This window comes from Pseudorca crassidens, chromosome 6 (assembly GCF_039906515.1).
Source record: "Pseudorca crassidens isolate mPseCra1 chromosome 6, mPseCra1.hap1, whole genome shotgun sequence".
In the NCBI taxonomy this organism is placed as follows: Eukaryota; Metazoa; Chordata; class Mammalia; order Artiodactyla; family Delphinidae; genus Pseudorca; species Pseudorca crassidens.
In genome coordinates, this window is record NC_090301.1 from 9,258,420 (window position 1) to 9,278,328 (window position 19,909).

Sequence of the window (19,909 nt, forward strand, 5' to 3'; positions counted from 1 at the left end):
CAGCATCCTGTTAACTTCTTCCACCTGGTGGGGGTTTCAGTATCTGCAAAACAGCTCAAAGCTGCCCTTATGCGTATCCCTTGAGGGGGAACCAGGACCCTGCCCCAAGGCTGCACTATTGTTTCTTTCACCGGGTCCTCCCTTGTCTCCACATTCCCTCCCTTCCCTAATTAGCATCTGTTTGAACCTGCTGCTTGGAACTCAGGGAAGGTCATGGAGGCTGAATGAAGCCTATTTCCTATACTCAAGAAATGAGAAATGGGGGGACGCAGAAAGGCTTTTGTGCCCACGAGCCCCACAGTGTCCTGCTCAGTATCATGACCTGGACTCCAAACACCACTAAGGGGTCTACAGAGGGAGAACATTCATCTGCCGGGAGGCAATGTGGGGGGAACCCTGGGGAAAGGACAAGGGGCTGAGTCATGGCAGGACTATTTGACTCAGCCACTCTCTGAGGCCACTTCAAGAGGCAAATGTCCAAACTGCTGCATCAAAATGCAAAGCAAACAGAGACACTGGACTGGTGCCCAGACGTGGACGGTCCTCACTCCCAGCCCTCGTCCCGACTGGGGGAACTTTCACATTCAATCCTCGTCATTTGTCCATCATTTGGATTTTTAAGGTATTTAAATAATTTGAAATGAAACAAATCATTTTTAAAGTCTAACGACTGCTTGCTAGCTGCCTCAGTTAGCTATTCCTGTGTAAGATGGAATTTGAGACACATCTCACAGCCTTGTGTGAACAAGGAAGTGACCGCCTTTTGTGAGATGGGTCTTTATCTGTCATGGCTTCAAGTCCTTCTGTCTTTCTTCGTGCAGCAAAAGCTAGAGGAACTTCGTATGTTCTTGCTGCTAACAAGCGCTGGCAAGTACAAGCTGACCCCTGCTTCCTTCGACAGCAAATAGGTGGAAATACATAAGGCACTTAACCTCCTTCACTATTTCTCAAGATGAAATAATCACAGATACAGCGGTTTAGAAAGATCACATCACAGACGTCTGAGCAATAGCATGTACTTTTCATGTGGCAAAAGCATTCATCCGCATTGTGGCCGTCAGAATTCAAGATCACCACGCACACTAGCTGCTGAGAGTCTTAGAAAGGGAAACCTTTCTAAAGGGCTCAAACTGAGCCCTCCTCTGCGGAGCAGTTGTTCCCTGGTTCACTGTGATAATCACACAGGTAGCAGTAATCACAAGTTGATCAAACCAAGGCAGAGCCAGGGAACCCTGGCGAGTCGCCAGACCTGTGCTGCAGGTGCTCTCCACCCTCTGGTTCTCCCACCAATCTCCCTCAGCACTTTCTCATCAGCCTGTTCTCAGTTCTAAAGTGAATTATATATTTGTTGTCAGTGATAAGAGATGATGCTTCTGAACAAAGTGACCCAAAGGAGCTCCAAGAGGCATCCAGGGCACCTCCCAGCAAGAGAGGTAAGGATTGCCTTTCTCTTGAAGATCTCAGGAGGGTGAATTTGGAGCTGCATCTTATCATAAGCGCCCACTAGGTGGTTATAGTCATCGTGCCCAATACAGTTTGTTTCCCATTCACTGCGTCTTCCTCTGAGGCCTTCATGAATATTATAGGGAAACGAGAAGGCATTTATGGCCATTGAAATATGCACCCATCGGAATTGTTTGTTCTGAAATCATCAAGGTCTCCTACACACACGGCTTCTTATAGGGTTAGTCTCACTTCCCTCTTTAACTGAAAGTTTGTTCCCCAAGAGGACTCTGCTTCCTCTTAAGACAAGGCTGCATATTTTCTACTACCACTCACCCCATGGCTGAAGGCAGGTTGGATGCCACCCCTTGCTACACGCTGCCCCACCCGGCCCCTTGCTCCCCGTCCCCTCCTTTGAGGCTTAGCCATTCAAGTGAAATGCTCACTCCCTTTTCATCACTGTCATCTCTTGACTTTCCCACTGCTCCCTGGAAGAACTCAAGGCTGACTTAGAGTCTTTCTGTCACTTCAAGTCCTGCCATCATCCTGGACATCTTCAAGGTACATGTGGATAACAGACCCATCCAATATCCTGACCTCTCAAATCCTTCCTCTACTTCTTGCCAGTGACCTTTTCTCCCCACCCATTCTTGCCCTCCCGAACCCAAAGGTGATCCACAGGCCTTTTCATCATTTAAACCTGGCTCAACTTCCCAATAGTTAATCTGAGATTTCCTTTTTTTTTTTTTTGACATTTAATGCTTGAAATTTGCTCCTTCTATAACTATTGCTCAACTTCTGATCTCTCCTTCTCAGCCCAATCTATAAAAATGAATTTGAAAAATCCCCCCCTGATTTCTTCCTTACAGTTTGTTTCCTCTGCAGCTGTCCTTCAATCTCATTTGGGTGACCAGTCCACTGGCCTTTTGCTTCTCCAAGCCATCATCTGCATTTCTTTCATGACCCTTCTTACCAGTTCAGAGTTGAAGATCCATCGTTTCAGTAACCTTCTGCTATCTTCACCTGCCTTGCCTCTCTGTCTTTTCCTAGAACTCTCTGGCAGATGTTCGAGGAAACTGTTGTCTTCTTCCTGCACACTGCATTTGAAATCAGGCACTGCTGGGGACAGACACACAGCTGAGCAGTGCGTACCCACTGTGTCTTCATAATTCCAGCACAAATGATCCCTCTACACTGTGTCACAGCTCCACTTCCTGTGACAATCCTTTCAAACCTTGAGCAATTTTTTCCAAACCTCTGATGCCTCACTGCCTCCTTTTTTGCATGACAGATGACCTTTCCTCCTGTTTCATAGAAAAAATCAGATGGGAATTCCGTCACTTCCTGCTCCCACCCTGCAAACCCCAACTGCTTCTTTCTTCTTTCCAGCTCCTTCTTTTTCTCCAAGGCAATCCTTCCACCTCTTCTGACAGTATCCATGGTCCCTTCTCTTCCCTGAGAATTCAGCATCTCCCTCTCACAAGGACATTCATTCAACCAATGCCCAAGCCTATCACAGTTCATAAAAGGAACTTTCTCTTGATCTTCATCTCACTTCAGCAGCCTCCATAGCTCTCCCCTCCGTTTCACAACCAAACTTCTAGAAATGAGTTACCTAAACTTATTGTCTCCATTTCTTCACTTCTCTCTCTCCTCTGCCACTTTAGAATTTCAGCATCACCTAAGGTCACCAATGACCTCCTGGCCACTGTGGTTTGAGGACCCAAAATAAAAGCTAAAAATTGTTGACATATGAGGTTAGTAGATCAATGTTTGTAGCTATAAAAGATGATCTGTGTCTTTTCTTTTTAGGAAAGAAGAGAAAAAGAAGTATCTGGTTAACTTCAAGGAAGAGACACCAGAAAAAAAGCCTCCCGAGAGGTAAGATGAGAGCACAAGAGGGGGCTGGAGGCTAGAGGCAGCTCATCCTTGTCGGCCATGATGTGGGAGGTGGGATTTTATTCTAAATGCAATGGGGAGCCATTGAAGAGATCTAATCAGTGAAGTGACATGATCCAATTTTAAACGACGAGACCAATATTGGTGTTACATAGAGAATGAATTGGAAATAGAAAAGAATGGAAAGAGGGCAACCCCTTGTGAGGGCAGGTGCCGTGGGAGTTGATAGTAGCCTGGATTCAGTGGAGATAGAAGAAGAGGGTCTATTCGAGATTAGTTGAAGGTAGAGTTGATAAGCCTTGGTAAATTGGAAGCTGGGGATGAGAGAGAGAAATCAAGGCTTGCTCTTCAAGTTCTGGCTTAAATGGCTAGGTGAGTGGTGATGCCGTTGCTGAGAAAGGATGCAAATATATTGGGAGGAAATTTTTAGAATTCAATTTTTGACCTGCTCGTTTCTAGATTTGTGCTAACCTTCTATGCACGTGTGCCAGGTATGTGCTTCGTCAAGTACTGTGAGGCTCTGAGATATTAACCCCTCCTGCAGAGTGATGTTCTTTATATATATGAATATTGCAGAAACACAAAGCCCCTGGATCGGGGAAAAGAATTCTTTATTGTTGTTCACGAGCAGCTCAACACAGCAGCATTTTTCCCCTACACGCAGACCCACAGGCCTGAGAAGAGAGCTGATGAAATCTTTCTGTGTGAGTGGCAGGTTATACCCTACAGACACAGGAGAAAGAATGATGGATTTTCTGCCCTGTTTATATACAGGACTAGGACAGCCATCCTCTCCTCCTGAAAAGAGAAAACATTTTTTTTGCTGCTTTCCCCTATCTTTATACTGTATACACTTTTGTGTCTCAGGAGGCTCGGGCTTTTTACAGAAGCACTGAGCAATCAAGGAAACTTAATTTCCCCACAGTGTGCCAATTTGGCACACTCGATAAAAAACCTGGTCCAAAGATACAGATACAAAATTCATTGGCAAAATAAAGGGAGAAGAGAACCCTAACGCTAACACCACCACCCCTCACCTGGCATTGCAAATCCTCTAGGTCCCAGCCTCATTCCCCATGGCAGGGCCCCTGCCTCTCAATTCTTTGATACCTTTCACTTTCCCTACTGGAGGCACCCAGGGACCCCTGGATCCCTCCTGTCTCCTGTATCACACACTGGCCCTAGGGAACCTGGAAAAGTGCTTCACAAGACTCCTCCTCTGCTAAAACAGAGCATCCGGCCATGTTTACTAGGATGTGGCACTTTCTGGCAGCAGGGGTCTCAAGCCAGGAAACAGGAAATCAGCCCCAGTGCTCGGGGATTCCCCCAGATTTATCTGATTGATTTCAAAAGGTTGCACAGAGAGTGAGAGCAGATGGTGAGTTTGGGGGCGGGGGAGGGGGAAAGAAAGGTGTACACAAGAAAAAATATATAATTACGGAGAAATAGCAGGAGAAAAGTGAGGCACAGGGGTGTAGAGATCTTAAAGTGAGGGGACTGGGAGTGTGAGAAGGAGGTCACTGTCAGGGGGAGGAGGAGCGCCACTGGGACCCCAGTAAAAACTATTCACAAATCACTGTTTGGCCAGGGGCAGCCTTACCTGGGCATGGAATCCAAACGATGCTCCACGTGGCGGAGCAGGTGACTCACAGGGAGGACGACTCAACCAGGAACACAAAGGTCATGACAAGAGCAAGAAAGAGAAGGACAGAATGTGGCCAAACGCCTGCACCGGAGGGTAAGGCTGGTGATGGAATTTGTCATCTGAATGCTCAGCGTGGGAGGGTCTCTCCTGCAGCCCACAAGAAACCAATTACCTATTACCATAAATAACATATTTTTAGGAAAAATAAATATATTTTTCAAACAAAAAAATTAGGTGAGTGGTATCATTGTACATTTTTGCAAATCTCTTTAATGTCTACCTTTATCAAAGATGGCTGGATTCTTAAAAAAGAAAAACATTTTTTCACTATCTTTTCCATGTGCTTTCTTAATATTTTTGTATATATCTTCATTGTATTATATTGAAAGCTGAGAGGGAACATTTTTAATAGCATCAATCTATATCTTGTTAACAATTGCTTTCTATTTTTAAAGGTTCTTTCGAATTTTTTTTCTTTTTTCTTAATTGAAATATGTTTGATGTACAGTATTATGTTAATTTCAGGTACACTATATAGTGGTTTGACATTTCATACACTGTGAAATGATCATCATAATAAGTGTAGTAAGAATCTGTCCCCGTACACAGTTATTACAATATTATTGACCTTATTTCTTATGCTGGATATTATATCCCCATAGCTTATTTATTTTATAATTGGATGTTTGTTCGGGGTTGGCCAAAAAGTTTGTTCAGGTATTTCCTTAACATCTTACAGGAAACCCAAACAAACTTTTTGGCCAGCCCAATACCTCTTAATCTCCTTTACCTATTCCCTGCTCCCCCACCTCCACCATCAAGGACAGCTGGGCTCTGACCCCTGATTCTGTATTCAGTCAATTGTGATTTGTTGCTTTGGCTGAAGTGTAGGAAGAAAATCCAGCCTCACACAGATCCGTAGCTGAAGAAGGTGGAGTATTTTAACAGTCTTTTGAGATATCTGTGGATATTCACTTTTGATACGACACCAAAACTCAACAAGGGATAGTTTCTTGAAGGTTAGTTGTAACATAGAGTCTGAGACCATATACTCTGTTGTAATAAAATGTCTTATGCTGTCTTGTGTTTTGAGTGGATCTTCTACTCATGATTTTATAATATCATAAACAAGTAGAAAATTTTGGTTCACTTAATTTTACAGTGAGCTTGCAACTCAAACAATCACTTGAGTATTAGTCTTGAGACAACATGGTACTTCCAGATGCAGCAAACTGCTTTACATGTCCTACCCAGTTTTTTACATATGCTATTAAAAAGGTGTGTCCTTAAGGGTAGAAATTTAATTAAATTAATAATTTTAACTGTTTCATCAAGAACATTCTTAAATGAAACTGGCCTTTTTTTTCCATGTTGAGTAAGTGGTAGTGAAGAAGGCAATGCTACCTTCTAAGGTTTGGGGACATCGCTCTGATTTGTACTGAGGCACCAGAATTGTCACCTGCCTTGACTGTTGCTTCATCTGTGCAAAAGTCAACATAGCAAAAACAGGCAAAGAACATCTAATTATAAAAACAATTCTGACCTTGAAGGTCTCCTGAAAGTATTGCCGGGGCTCCCCGAAACCTCTGGTCCAGGGGCTCAGATGACTGCCCCCCACTGGACATTCCATTAGTGGAGGAACCACTGCTGACCAGCCTTGCTCTGCTCCTCCCCTGAGTGGCAGACAGGACCAGCGGTAGAATTATTCTCAGGAGGTAGTCGCAGGGTCTCATCAGGACTGGAACCTCCAGCCTTCAGCTCCAGAGTGTGCAAGGTCCTTCCTGGGTCTCTGGGAGATTCCGCGTGGACTTTCTAGAGGGCATTTACTGAGATATAAGATGAATGTTGTTTCTTTTTTCAGAGGTCAGTGATGACACTTCAGAGATGGATGAAAGAAAGAGACCCCAGGAGCTACCCAGCACACCACCAAGACTCACCCACGGTAAAGGTGAGGGATTGCAAGTCTCTCAGTATGGTCATCAGGAGCCCAAACTTAGAGCTGTTTTACTCTGAGTCAGAGTTTCTCAGCCATTTTTTCATTATCACTGCCCATTTAGATATTTTTTCTAATCATGAACCCTACCCCCCAGGATATTTCAATACTACAAGTATATTATATATCCATTTCTGTACTGGATATATTTATTTGTGCTTTATACATAAAAAGAGTTTTTTTCACCCCCAAGAACCAATTTTGGGGCAACTTACCACTGCCAAGTATTCATGCTCTAAGTATATTCATGGTACTTTATTGCAGTGCCAAGCCATCCAGGTTTTTCCTAAGATCCCAATCTCCATGTTTCTCACATGACCTTTCTGTGAAAATTGAGATGAGAACAGCTCATCATAAACACAAATGTAATACTATGACGGAGCACGAGCGTCTGACATTGTTGTGGACATACGCTGGAAAAATGGTGCACGTTAATTCACTCCTCACCGTGGCCACTGTTACTCACATTGTTACTGTTATCCTTGGAGGGGAAAAAAAAGCAGAGCATTCTTCTGTTTGCTGGTAATTCAGTCACTGTGTCACATCTTCACAGAACTCCCACACAACAAATGTGACTATCAAATGACAAATATCTAGTTATTGTCAGAAAGAATGAATTATATTTGACCGTATTAAAATACAAACTATCATTTTTAGCAAGTTTTTCCTGCATTACACTGACTCATACAATGTATATTTCTAATTTTATCCTGAATAATATATTTTATTTTCACAACCACCTTTGGAGAAAGTTGAACGATTTATTCAAATTTGAGATGTAAAGGATTAATGGGTTTTCCCAAGAGCCTGTGGATAAAGGCTGGCTGGCACAGGACTAGCATCTTGGTCCCCAGAACCCTCTTCAGGAACCATCATCCTCCTTTATAATGAAAGGGATAGAAATAATACTGTCAAAGCTTTACCAACTCAGTATTGTCTGAAATGAATGTGGTCACAAAACATAAAGATTGCTTATTTAAAAATCACTTTCTTTCTCATACCTTCTAGATCCCATGGATAAGGGAAGCAAACTGCCTTTGGGAGAATCTCCTGGGGGAAAACGTAAGTGTAAAGAACTTATTTGGTCTCTATTAGGGTGGGTTTGATATTATTTTTACTGGTTTTTATGCCCTTCGGGCTACAAAAGACATGTAAGCCAGAAAAAGATGTGTGCTGTTTTACAGATGTGTGCTTTTCTCAACATAGAAATGTTTTCATACTATAAAAGCAATATGCTGTAGCCTTTGAAATTAGCTTGCTGTGTGTGACAGAAAACCACATCATCCCCTCCAAAATAGTGGCTATAAAGAATGTATACATTCTTTATGTATATATATACATGCTCATACTACCTAGTCCATCCTATAAACACTTTAAAACACCTTTTTCGTTGTTGCGTGATTAACAATTTGTTTCAATAATAATCTATTGGTAGTAAGTTAGGCTATATCCAATTGTTATCTGAAAATAGAAATCATATTGTGTGTTGGTATCTTTGCACACTTGTCCAATAATTTCCTCAGGATTAATTTCTAAATGCGAGATTACTTGGTTAGAGTCTATGTATCTTAAATTTCATATTTGTTACCAAACTGTTCTCCAGAAAATGTATTTGTTTACATTTCCTTTAATAACACACAAGTGTTCATTAACTACATCCTCATCAACCCAGACATGATAAAACTTTTTAAAAGTTTGGGTATAATTAAAACTAAACAATGCATTTTCAGGGGATTATTGGTGATCTAAAGATGCTTTTTAGGGACGTCCCTGGCAGTCCAGTGGTTAAGACTTCGCTTTCCAGTGCAGGGGGTGCAGGTTCGATCCCTTGTCGGGGAGCTAAGATCCCACATGCCTCGGAGCCAAAAAAACCCTAAAACATAAAACAGAAGCAATATTGTAACATATTGAACAAAGATGTTAAAAAAATGGTCCACATCAAAAAAAAAACTTTAAAAAAAAGACACTTTTAAAATAAATGTGTCATTTGTATTTCCTCTTTTAGCACTTCCAATTTATGCTTTTTGCCCACTTTCCCAGCATACTATTCATCTTTTGCTTTATCTATTAAGGACAGTAACCCCCTAACGTTACATATATTGCGATTTTCCCCTTTTTCGTTTTAACACTGTGTGGATGCTTTTTGAAGTATGGGCATTTAAAATTTTTAAGCCGTCAAATTTGTTCATCTTTTGCCTTTACAATTTGGGTCCTTGGCTAAGGACCTTCCTTCTTTGGCTAAGAAGATCTTTTATATCTATGGCTTATAACAATCTCTCTCTATATTTTCTTCTAGTCTTGAAAAAACTGGTTATTAATTAGAAAATGATATATTTTAATGTTAATAATTTAGTATATCTCTATTACTTCTTTATTCAATCCCTTTTCATTTCCGAGTACTTTCTTCGCATAGGTCTCCTGGTTTTCTTGCCTCCCCAAAGTGATGGGAAGATAGAAAAAAATTTTACTTAAAACGTATTGACATTTCAAGCTTGTAGATCAATATATATAGCTATAAGAGATGATTTTCTTTTCTGTTTTAGGAAGGAAGAGAAAAATACATAGCTGGTCAAGTTCAAAAAAAAGACAGAAAAAAAGTCTCCCAAGAGGTAAGCAAGAAGGGTGAAGTCGTCATTCCCTTAATGTTCATCAGGGTTCTTCTCTCCAGCCACACGGCCACCCACCCGGGTGTCACTAGAGCACGGCCAACCCCATCTCGACCCCTAGGTCATCCCATCAAAGGCCCCTCCTCACAAAAGGAGAACCATGTTGATTCCAACAGGTTTCTTTTCTCTTATCACTGGGAAGGAATGGGGTGGAGGTGGGCAGAACGCCTCAGTCAATTTTGAGATTAGGACTGTGTCCAGTGCAAGTTCAGAGCCAGGAAGAATAGACAAAGCAAACCTGAACGTGCGGGCAGGATTCAGACTCCCAATCCCAAACTGGAGGTAGATTTGTTGTCACTGAGTGTTCAGAACCACCTGAAGCGATGCTTAGCTTGCATTGACTCCATGCATGACAATCATGTGATTTGCAGTATAAGAAACAGAAATGTATGTAGCTCTGCATTTTTCTGGATCCTTGCTTTATTCCTTTTTGTGCTCATCACCTTTTCTCCTTCTCCTCTGCATTCTCTTCCTCTTCCCCTTCCCCTCTCCTTTCTCCTTCTTTTTGCTTTAGTTCAAGGTGTGCCGGTTGGTGGGGATCCCCTTGGATTTCCAGACCTTGAATGCAGCACCCTGAGAGGGAATCTCCTGTCAGCCCCCAAACATGAATCATGACATGTGTTCCACTGCTTTGGACATTCTCCGAATTTTTCTCTTTGTTTCCAACACCCCTTAATCTTGGGGTTTGACCTGGGTGGGGGCTAGGACCTCCTTGCTCGCCCTTCTCCTCCTCTTGTCACTTTCTCTCAGTCCCCAGCACCGCCACTCTCTCCTTGTCATATGCTGAGTTCTCTCCACCAACGACTTCTAGGAAAACTTGACACTCAGACCTCTAAGCTTCTCCTGTGGGTATATAAAGGTAATTTTTGAAACAAAGAAATCTCTTTCACTCTCAGAAAATTTGTGTTTCAAGATTTAGTGTAGCATCTCCGAAACGGCCTCAGCTGAGCAGTTTCTTCTCAGATCTAGCCAGCATCTGCCCCTTCCCTGAAATTTATTGATTTAATAATTAGGGAACCCTGGACATGACAATGTATAAGGGTGAAAAATACATAATTTGAATATTTTCTAAAACATGCTGCCTGTTACACATTCATTCCGCAGAGATGAATTGAGTTGAGGGGTGTGCTGGCACATGTCCTAGGTTCTGAGGACTCAGCAGTGAGCAAAACAGAAAACTCCCTGCCCTCATGGAGCTTAGATTCTCGTTGATGCACATGTAATTAATAGTCGGAAAGAGAAGTTGAAGGGGGAAAAGAGAAACAGGAGTTTGGGGGAGACAGAAAGATACCCACAAGAGAAGAGAGGAGTAATTATGGAGAAATAGCACGATAAAAGTGAGGCAGTGGGTACAGAGATCTCAAAGTGAGGGAACTGGGAGTGCGAGAAGCTTCGGGGAGGGGGAGGGCCACTGGGACCCCAATGAAAACTCTTCACAAATCGCTCTTTGGCCCAGGCTCAGCCTCACCTGGACGCAGAACCCAAGAGGTGCTCCAAGTGGTGGAGCAGGTGACTGAAAGGAAGGACGACTTAACCAGGAGTTCGAAGGTCATGACACGGGCCCAGAAAGCAAGGGCTGAACGTGCCCCAAAGCCTGCACCAGAGGGTAAGGCTGGCGATGGAATTTGTCACCTGGATGCTCCGTGTGGCTGGGGCTCCCGTGGAGCAGGCACAGGGTGACGCAGATGCATGAAGTTACTAACAGAAGGAAGGAGGGGGCAGATGAATGGGCGTGAAGACAGAGCAAGAGTCTCTTGGTCTGGGGGTGGCTGTTGGGAGAGGTAACCGTGTTCTCAGGGTGCAGGTCACCTCAGCTGTGCCCTGCAGAACCCCATCCCCACTCCCCTGGGTCTACTGTTTACATTTCTATCAGCAGAGCCACCTCTGCTCCACAGAGTCTGGGGGCTCCTCTCTGATTCGGGCGGATCCAGTGACGGGAGTGGCATCAGACTTCGAAGTGGACACATTCTCTGTTTTATTTCTTAATGGTTTATTTCTGGAAGTGAAGTAGATTGGTCAGTGGGTCTGCATATTTAAAATTATCCCATACTGGGAATTCCCTGGTGGTCCGACTCTGTGCTCTCACTCCAGAGGGCCTGGGTTCAGTCCCTGGTTGGGGAAATAAAATCCCACAAGCGTCAAGGCCAAAAACTAAACTAAACTAAACTAAAATAATAAACTAAACTAATCCCATACTGATGATCAAATTGTTGCCAGTTTAGACTCCCATGAATGCGGTGTGGACACCCTCTTCCCTACATCTTCACGAACACCAGAAATAACAAGACTTTTCTGTTTGTCGAACGTAAAGGCCAAGAATGATAGTCCACCAGTGTTTTCCTTGGAATTTCTTTGTGCTCTGTGAGTGGTTAAATATGCTTTGGAAGGTCACAGTACTGCTCACCAGCATCTCAGAAGGTCACACACCTCTGCCCTGTGGACTCAGGAATGGCCTCGTGACTTGGCCAAAGAAATGTGGGTGGAAGTGAGAGGGCTACTTTCAAGCCAAAGCTTGAAGAACTTTTTCTAAAAAGGGCCAGAGGGTGAATAATTTAGGCTTTGCTGGCCATAAAGTCTCTACTGCAGCTATTCAATGCTGCCATTGTAGCGTGAAAGCAGCAGAGACAAAAATATAAACAAGTGGGGCTGGCTGCGCTCTAATAAAACATTAATACCAAAACAGGCATTGGGGGCCCCCCTGGTGGCACAGTGGTTAAGAATCTGCCTGCCAATGCAGGGGACACGGGTTCGAGCCCTGGCCTGGGAAGATCCCACATGCCGCAGAGCAGCTAAGTCCGTGCACCCCAACTACTGAGCCTGCGTTCTAGAGCCCGCGAGCCACAACTACTGAGCTCACGTGCCGCAACTACTGAAGCCTGCATGCCTAGAGCCCGTGCTCCACAGCAAGAGAAGCCACCACAATGAGAAGCCCGCGCACCGCAACAAAGAGTAGCCCCTGCTCACCGCCACCAGAGGAAGCCCGCGCACAGCAACGAAGACCCAAAGCAGCCAAAAATAAATAATAAATAAATTTATTAAAAAAGAAAAAGACAGGCATTGGGCTGACTTGGCCCTTGGGCCGTAGTTTGCCGACACCTGTAATAAACCACTGGGATTTAGGAGAATCATAGGTGACTACAGCGTTATCTAGCCTGTGTTTACTAAGATGCCTGTTTTTTAAACACATTTTTCTTCAGAATGTTTTCTTTTGAAGGTCCCCTATTCCTATTTGCCTATTTTTATATATGACTCTTCTTTTTTTGTTGTTTCATCAATTTGGGAGATTAACCCCTTGTTGCTGCGATTTTCTTATTTTGTTTTTGTCTTTTACTTGAGAAGTTTTTGGCTGTGGAGGGTTTCGATTTTTTGGTTTGGTTTGGTTTTTGGGTGTTTTTGGCCATGCTGTGCGGCTTGTGGGATCTTAGTTGCCGGACCAGGGATTGAACCTGGGCCCATGGCAGTGAAAGCGCGGAGTCCTAACCACTGGACCGCCAGGGAATTCCCAAGAGTCTTAGGCACATCAGTTTGTTTTTTCCAGTATGGTTTATGTCAGAGTTTCTCAGCTTTTGCTCTGTTGTTATTTGGGGCCAGTTAATTCTGGTTGCAGAGGCTGTGCTATGCGTTGTGACACGTCAGCAGCATCCCTGGCGTCCACCCATCAGACGGCAGTAGCGCCCGCCTCCCAGTCTGGCAAAAAGATTTCCTAACATTTCCAGATATCCTCTGCGGGCAAAATCACCCATCATTGAGGATCACTGCTTTATGCCCTGTACTTCTGCCTTAAAAAGCCCTTTCTATGTAATATTTATAAGGCTACATCCTTTATTTACTTCTAGTATTTGTATTAAGTATATATATATATGTAATATTGTTATATATTAATATATATTAATTTGTGAAAATTTGCCTTCTGTAATACGTTTAACCTTCCCATCTATTACCTGGAGCTTGCTATATTTTTTTTTGGTCAATGCTATAATTTTTCTTTCATAAGGACTCCTGTCTCTCTTGCTCTCCAAACTGGTAGAAAGACAGAAAAAATTACTTTGAGATAGTGACACATAAAGCACGTAAATCTATGTTTCCAGTTATAAATGACTATTAATTGTTTTCTTTTTAGAAAAGGGAAGGATAAAAGATGTCTGTTCAAGTGCAACAACAAGTTGTCACAGAAATATTCCCATAAAGGGTAAGTAAGTGAGAGGCAGGGCCTCGCCCTCAGGCTCCCCAGGGCCCTGGCCTGCTGTGCTGGTCAGGGCTGCACGCCTGGTCTCTGGGGGTGAGCACCCCGTTGCTTCTGCCCCCCTGCGCTCTGGTGTGTCTCTTGGGGACACAGTCCTCCTCTCCCTCCTTCTCCTTCCCCTCTTCCTCCGCCCCTTGAATTCATTTTCCCTCTCGTTTTTTTTCTTAAAGCATTGCCATATTTTTTAAATATTTATTTATTCATTTATTTGGTTGCGCTGGGTGTTAGTTACGGCAGGCAGGTTCCTTAGTTGCAGCTTGCGGGCTCCTTAGTTGTGGCACGAGAACTACTAGTTGCGGCATGAAAGTGGGATCTAGTTCCCTGATCAGGGATCGAACGCAGGCCCCCTGCATTGGGAGCGTGGAGTCTTATCCACTGTGCCAACGGGGACGTCCCTCCCTCTGCTTTTATAACACACTTCTTGGGCATTATCTCTGGTCACTCTCCCTTCCCTCTTTAGACGCCAGCCACACTGGCCTTTTTTCTCCGTTAACTTATTACTGAAGTATAACAGGTGCTACCCAATCTGGGGTCCACAGACTGGTGACATCTACAAGCCTGCTCGCCGCAGGTCCGCAAAAATCAGGAGCTTGTAAATCAGCTGTGACTCTGAGCACACTGGTTTCCTAGCAAGACCCCAGTGGAAACAGCAGTGCGTTGATTTCTATTCTGGTCAGATTCCTGTCTCATCGCAGGCCGGCATCTTGAGGAGCACTGATGCACCGTGCTTGTGGAAAAATGCAGGTACCTACTGTACAGCTTCAGGAATGAATACAAAGGGAAAGGCCACACGTACCCAGCACCCAGGTCAAGAAATAGAACATAATCCACACCCATATTCCAATCCCTACCCAGAGCCCCAAGGGTCGCCAGCAGCCTGATTTCTCTGAGCATCGTCACTTTGACATGAACGCTTCACCCTCCATCCTTCTCAGGGCCTGCTCAGTATGTCTCCTCCCTCCTTCACACGCTGCGTCCCCAAAGCCAACCCCCTCGCCCTCCTTCCTCCTTTGTTACACAGCCTCCGGGTCACCTTGAACAAAGCCTTCTCTGACCCAGCAGGCAGAGGGTATTTTCTCTTGGTTGCTCTTGTCACAGGTATCATTTGTTTCTGATAGTATCAGATCTCTTTTTTAAAAAATTTATTTTATTAAAGTAGAGTTGGCTTACATTGTTGTGTTAATTTCTGCTGTACAGCAGAGTGATTCAGTTAGGTATACATGTACATGTATCTGTTCTTTTTCAAATTTTTTTCTCATTTAGGTTGTTAGATAATATTGAGCAGAGTTCCCTGTTCTAGACAGTAGGTTCTTGTTGGTTATCCATTTTATGTTTTTCTATTTACTTATTTTAACATCTTTATTGGAGTATAATTGCTTTACAATGGTGTGTTAGTTTCTGCTTTATAACAAAGTGAATCAGCTATACATATACATGTATCCCCATATGTCCTCCTTTTTGTGTCTCCCTCCCACCCCCCCATCCCACCCCCCTAAGTGGTCACAAAGCACCAAGCTGCTCTCCCTGTGCTATGCGGCTGCTTCCCACTAGCTAGCTATTTTACATTTGGTAGTGCACATATATGTCCACGCCACTCTCTCACTTCGTCCCAGCTTACCCTTTCCCACCCCCCGTCCTCAGGTCCATTCTCTAAGTCTGCGTCTTTATTCCTGTCCTGCCCCTAGGTTCCTCAGAACCTTTTTTTTTAGATTCCATATATATGTGTTAGCATACGGTATTTGTTTTTCTCTTTCTGACTTACTTCACTCTGTATGACAGTCTCTAGGTTATCCATTTTAAATATAGCAGCGTGTTAATGTCAATCCCAAACTCCCAAACTATCCCTCCCCCGGACCCTTCCCCCCTGGTAACCATAAGTTCGTTCTCTAAGACTGTGAGTCTGTTTCTGTTTTATCACAAGTGTAATTAACTGTCTGTGTACATCCTGTTCACTGAGTGAAACTCAAATGAGGTCAGAACATGGGTCCATCTTGCTCATTGCTCGATGTCTCCTCTGTGCCTTGCGGTTTGTGCTTAAATAACTGTCAAATCAATACATTATTCATTCTTCCTCATCAAGTATGAATACCAATATCAGGGCCTCCAGTGACGCGTACAGTGAACTTCATGAAATTGAAAAAGTGCCCCTTCCACCATACACTTGACCTACGTCTGTCAGAGCTGATTCTTGCGACCAGGCCCTTTGCTGCCCTCTGCTGGAAGAACGTGGAAGTGTGCAAATAGATTACAGCTTTGATGTGACTAGGAGCTCCCCACCCTCCCACTGTAAAGGGGAAATCCTTATTCAGTGCACATCCCACACTACCATATGCAGAGGCCCTGCCAACAATATATAAGTGTGTACAGCACTTTACAGTTGGCAAAGCACTTTGTTCCACATTTTGCCATTTAATCCTCAAAGAGGTATTTTTCGGTCCATTTTCCAGATTCAATTAGAGCATAAAAGACTTGCATGAGCTAAAATCAACCTAGGTGTTTTAATCCCAAGTCCTTTGTCCTTTACACTAAAAAAAAAAAAAAAAAAAAAAAAACTCCTAGTGTTTTTAGGAAACACAAGTAGGAAGCAAAGAGTCCAGGCAAAGGCTGAGAGCTCTCCATCCGCATCAGCTTTTCCTGTCTCCTTAGCACCTCCACCCTGGCTGTGACTTCTGATTTAACGTCATGTCTCTGTGCTGTTATCCATCATATGATGTGGAGTCTTGTTGCGGTGTTTCTGATGCCATGGAAAGAGCATGAGACTAGGGGCCGGCACGTCCGGATTCCAGTGCTACCTCCGTCTCACACAGTGTGGTGACCGCCAGCAATTCTCTCTCCAAATCTGCGCCTGAGTCCCCCATCTATAACATGAGGATCATTGCCGTTGCCTTTCTTTTGTTACAGGTTGTAGTGAAAATAAACAATAGAATGTGTGTGCTGCTTTCACTATTCCCGTAACTAGCGCTTCTCCTCCAGCCACTGCATCCCCCGCCAGGCCCCTTGTGTACAAGTCATAGAGCTCCGGCCTTCTCCCCAGGCCATGTCTTTGCAGGCATAGTTTCACCCTGTGCCTTTTCTCTATGTTCTGTAAGAACCCCTGTACTTAGTCTTCCCAGTCACACTAGGTTTTTTTCCATTCTGCTTTTCCTTGTTCTTTTCATTTCCTCCACCAGGCTTTTCATCTCTATGAACTCCCTTTGTTCTTCCCCCGCCCCCGCCGTGTAGCATGTGGGATCTTAGTTCCTCCCCCCAGGGATCGCACCTGGGCCCCATGCATCGGAAGCTCCAAGCCTTAACCACTGGACCGCCAGGGAAGTCCCTCCCTTTGTTCTTTAATTGCTGACTTCTAGCAGACTTGCCACGTTTGCTCACATTTACTAGAAGTGACCTAATAGATGCGGGAGAGCTCCACAGAGGCCTCGCCCTCAGGCTTCCATCCTTAGAGGCTTGTTTACTGAGATGAGGGTTGAGATGGAGCCAAATGCAGGATCATCAGGACCACATCGGAAGGCTGTCTCCCTTCCTTTGCGACATCTTTGTCTGCTTTTGGTATCAGGGTGATGGTGGCCTCGTACAATGAGTTTGGGAGTGTTCCTCCCTCTGCTATATTTTGGAAGAGTTTGAGAAAGGTAGGTGTTAGCTCTTCTCTAAATGTTTGATAGAATTCGCCTGTGAAGCCATCTGGTCCTGGGCTTTTGTGTGTTGGAAGATTTTTAATCACAGTTTCAATTTCAGTGCTTGTGATTGGTCTGTTTATATTTTCTATTTCTTCCTTGTTCAGTCTCAGAAGGTTGTGCTTTTCTAAGAATTTGTCCATTTCTTCCAGGTTGTCCATTTTACTGGCATATAGTTGCTTGTAGTAATCTCTCATGACCCTTTGTATTTCTGCAGTGTCAGTTGTTACTTCTCCTTTTTCATTTCTAATTCTATTGATTTCAGTCTTCTCCCTTTTGTTCTTGATAAGTCTGGCTAATGGTTTATCAATTTTGTTTATCTTCTCAAAGAACCAGCTTTTAGTTTTATTGACCTTTGCTCTTATTTGCTTCATTTCTTTTTCATTTATTTCTGATCTGATCTTTATGATTTCTTTCCTTCTGCTAACTTTCAGGGGTTTTTGCCAATATCACTGATGAACATAGATGCAAAAATCCTCAACAAAAATACTAGCAAACAGAATCCAACAGCACATTAAAGGGATCATACACCATGATCAAGTGGGGTTTATCCCAGGAATGCAAGGATTCTTCAATATATGCAAATCAATCAATGTGATACACACCATATTAACAAATTGAAGGAGAAACACCATATGATCATCTAAATAGATGCAGAGAAAGCTTTCAAAAAAATTCAACACCCATTTAGGATAAAAACCCTCCAGAAAGTAGGCATAGAGGGAACTTGCCTCAACATAATAAAGGCCATTTATGACAAACCCTCAGCCAACATCATCCACAATGGTGAAAAACTGAAACCATTTCCACTAAGATCAGGAACAAGACAAGGTTGCCCACTCTCACCACTATTATTCAACATAGTTTTGGAAGTTTTAGCCACAGCAATAAGAGAAGAGAAAGAAATAAAGGAATCCAACTCGGAAAAGAAGAAGTAAAGCTGTCACTGTTTGCAGATGACATGTTACTATACATAGAGAATCCTAAAGATGCTACCAGAAAACTACTAGATCTAATCAATTAATTTGGTAAAGTAGCAGGATACAAAACTGGTGAACAGAAATCTCTGGCATTCCTATACACTAATGATGAAAAATCTGAAAGTGAAATTAAGAAAACACTCCCGTTTACCACTGCAACAAAAAGAAGAAAATACGTAGGAATAAACCTACCTAGGGAGACAAAAGACCCATATGCAGAAAATGACAAGACACTGATGAAAGAAATTAAAGATGATACAAATAGATGGAGAGATATACCATGTTCTTGGATTGGAAGAATCAACATTGTGAAAATGACTCTACTACCCAAAGCAATCTACAGATTCACTGCAATCCCTATCAAACTACCACTGGCATTTTTCACAGAACTAGAACAAAAAATCTCACACTTTGTATGGAAACACAAAAGACCCTGAATAGCCAAAACAATCTTGAGAAATAAAAACGGAGCTGGAGGAATCAGACTCCCTGACTTCAGACTATACTACAAAGCTACAGTAATCAAGACAGTATGGTACTGGCACAAAAACAGAAATATAGATCAATGGTACAGGATAGAAAGCCCAGAGATAAACCCACACACATATGGTCACCTTATCTTTGATAAAGGAGGCAAGAATATACAGTGGAGAAAAGACAGCCTCTTCAATAAGTGGTGCTAAGAAAACTGGACAGCTACCTGTAAAAGAATGAAACTAGAACACTCCCTAACACCATACACAAAAATAAACTCAAAATGGATTAAAGACCTAAATGTAAGGCCAGACACCATCAAACTCTTAGAGGAAACATAGGCAGAACACTCCATGACATAAATCACAGCAAGATCCTTTTTGACCCACCTCCTAGAGAAATGGACATAAAAACAAAAATAAACAAATGGGACCTAATGAAACTTAAAAGCTTTTGCCCAGCAAAGGAAACCATAAACAAGATGAAAAGACAACCCTCAGAATGGGAGAAAATGTTTGCAAATGAAACAAATGACAAAGGATTCATCTCCAAAATTTACAAGCAGCTCATGCAGCTCAATATCAAAAAAATAAACAACACAATCCAATAATGGGCTGAAGACCTAAATAGACATTTCTCCAAAGAAGATATACAGATTGCCAACAAACACATGAAAGGATGCTCAACATCACTAATCATTAGAGAAATGCAAATCAAAACTACAATGAGATATCATCTCACACCAGTCAGAATGGCCATCATCAAAAAATCTACAAACAATAAATGTGGAGAAAAGGGAACCCTTTTGCACTTTTGGTGGGAATGTAGATTGATACAGCCACTATGGAGAACAGTATGGAGGTTCCTTAAGAAACTAAGAGTAGGGGCTTCCCTG

The 19,909-nt window shown here is 43.0% G+C and overlaps 1 protein-coding gene across 6 annotated transcripts in view; it reads left to right on the top strand.

The window, feature by feature from the left end:
* Window positions 1-19,909, top strand: part of SP110 (SP110 nuclear body protein) — a 44,790-nt gene that overhangs the window by 8,819 nt on the left and 16,062 nt on the right. For 5 of the 6 annotated variants that reach the window (XM_067740278.1, XM_067740279.1, XM_067740282.1 and 2 more), the window contains exons 6-14: window positions 1,356-1,433; window positions 3,256-3,324; window positions 4,931-5,080; window positions 6,849-6,935; window positions 7,989-8,042; window positions 9,524-9,589; window positions 10,458-10,505; window positions 11,103-11,252; window positions 13,767-13,835. In XM_067740278.1, coding sequence (XP_067596379.1) covers window positions 1,356-1,433; window positions 3,256-3,324; window positions 4,931-5,080; window positions 6,849-6,935; window positions 7,989-8,042; window positions 9,524-9,589; window positions 10,458-10,505; window positions 11,103-11,252; window positions 13,767-13,835 — 771 coding nt within the window. The remainder of the gene's footprint in view (window positions 1-1,355; window positions 1,434-3,255; window positions 3,325-4,930; window positions 5,081-6,848; window positions 6,936-7,988; window positions 8,043-9,523; window positions 9,590-10,457; window positions 10,506-11,102; window positions 11,253-13,766; window positions 13,836-19,909) is intronic. The other variant, XM_067740280.1, reaches the window with a different exon arrangement.